General features: G+C 50.9%; 1 protein-coding gene across 1 annotated transcript; it reads left to right on the top strand.

Annotated features, from left to right (window-relative positions):
• The first annotated feature begins 321 nt into the window (after nucleotides 1–321).
• LOC102247190 (dehydrogenase/reductase SDR family member 2, mitochondrial-like) lies at nucleotides 322–1,184 on the top strand. The gene is made up of 2 exons (XM_005876981.2): nucleotides 322–719; nucleotides 1,046–1,184. The coding sequence occupies exons 1-2, from the start codon at nucleotides 330–332 to the stop codon at nucleotides 1,169–1,171; spliced, it is 516 nt and encodes a 171-aa protein (XP_005877043.2). The 5' UTR covers nucleotides 322–329; the 3' UTR covers nucleotides 1,172–1,184.
• The last annotated feature ends 210 nt before the right edge of the window (nucleotides 1,185–1,394 follow it).

Here is a 1,394-nt window from a genome sequence, read left to right as displayed (position 1 = left end):
TATGCCTTCTGCCCTTGATCACAGGTACTCAACCAGCCCTAGTCAAGAGTGCTTCAGACCTCCTTAAATTAAGGAGACGGAGAATGGAGGCAGAACATGGTCTCAGCATCAAAGTTTTTAAATTGCAGGACAGAGAAAAACTTTAAGGCTTATAGAAAGTGCAATTTACACCAGAGGCCTCTGGCTAGAACCAAGGGAGAAAACACTGGGCAGTTAAAGGTTCTCTACCATTCACGCTGGATGCCCCGCACATGTACACGAGTTCTGAAGGATCATTACTTTTTTAAAATTCCCTTCAATTAAATTGTTATGAAAATTTTCTCATCCATATGATTATTGTACATATAGTTGTGAGAATTAACTGGGTTAGTCTTGGTGAAGGCCTGATGTATAGAAAATGTTCAATAATTCCTCTTTCCCACTTGAAAGATTTGGAGGCAGTTCTTGAACCACACTGTGGAACTCAATTTGTGTCTCATGATCAGTCTCCCAGGAGGAGGGAGGGGAGGCCTGAAGCCGTCATAGCCATCTCTGCCCTCAGGATTGGCTTCGCCATCGCCCGGCGTCTGGCCCAGGACGGGGCCCACGTGGTGGTCAGCAGCCGGAAGCAGCAGAACGTGGACCAGGCACTGGCAGCGCTGCAGGGGGAGGGGCTGAGCGTGTCTGGCACCGTGTGCCACGTGGGGAAGGCTGAGGACCGAGACTGGCTGGTGGCCACGGTGAGGAGATGGGTAGGGTTTGGAGGTAGAAAGAGGAAGAGTGGTTATTTTAAAAACAAATGAACAAGCAAACAAGCACAGGAATGAAGGCTGACCATGTGCTCGGCATTGGTTACTCCAGAGCCTGAACAGGTTTACAGATCTTGGAGGAGAGATGTTTTAAGTCTGATGAGGAGAAACAGCTCTCCACCCTCACTTGGTGTGGTCCCCTCCTGGATTTAGCCAGGCGACCCAGCAGGGAGAGCAAACAGGAAATACCTCCCACTGCAACAGAAAACTTCTTTTGCTTCCTGACCCTGGTCCTCATTGCCCCCTTCTCCCTGCAGGCCCTGAGACATTCTGGGAATGTTGACTTCCTGGTGTGTGTGGCAGGAGTGAATCCCTACGTGGGAAGTACCTTGGGGAGCAGTGAGGAGGTCTGGGACAAGGTGAGGTCTGGGGACACCAGGTAGGGCTGACGGATGTCATCCTCACCCTCTGCACGACCCTCTTTCCATCTCAGCCCCCACACACCTTCCCCTCACAGACTCAATGGCACCATGCAAGCCAGGTGCCTGGACTCTGACACTCAATTCCCCATCTGTGAGATGGAGGTAAGAGTGTCTACAGTAAGCATGTCAAATTCATGGCCACCACGCGTTTGACATGCTTGCTACACCCTAGTTCTGATCCCCA

Source organism: Myotis brandtii, unplaced genomic scaffold (genome assembly GCF_000412655.1).
Source record: "Myotis brandtii unplaced genomic scaffold, ASM41265v1 scaffold50367, whole genome shotgun sequence".
Classification (NCBI taxonomy): domain Eukaryota; kingdom Metazoa; phylum Chordata; class Mammalia; order Chiroptera; family Vespertilionidae; genus Myotis; species Myotis brandtii.
This window is presented reverse-complemented; position numbering and strand designations above follow the sequence as displayed.

Bases quoted from the DNA above. Each gene is read 5' to 3' on its own strand.
- LOC102247190 (XM_005876981.2), top strand. From the start codon at position 330: ATGATTATTGTACATATAGTTGTGAGAATTAACTGGGTTAGTCTTGGT. The intron at 720-1,045 runs GTGAGGAGATGG...TTCTCCCTGCAG, and splicing joins GAGACTGGCTGGTGGCCACG to GCCCTGAGACATTCTGGGAA.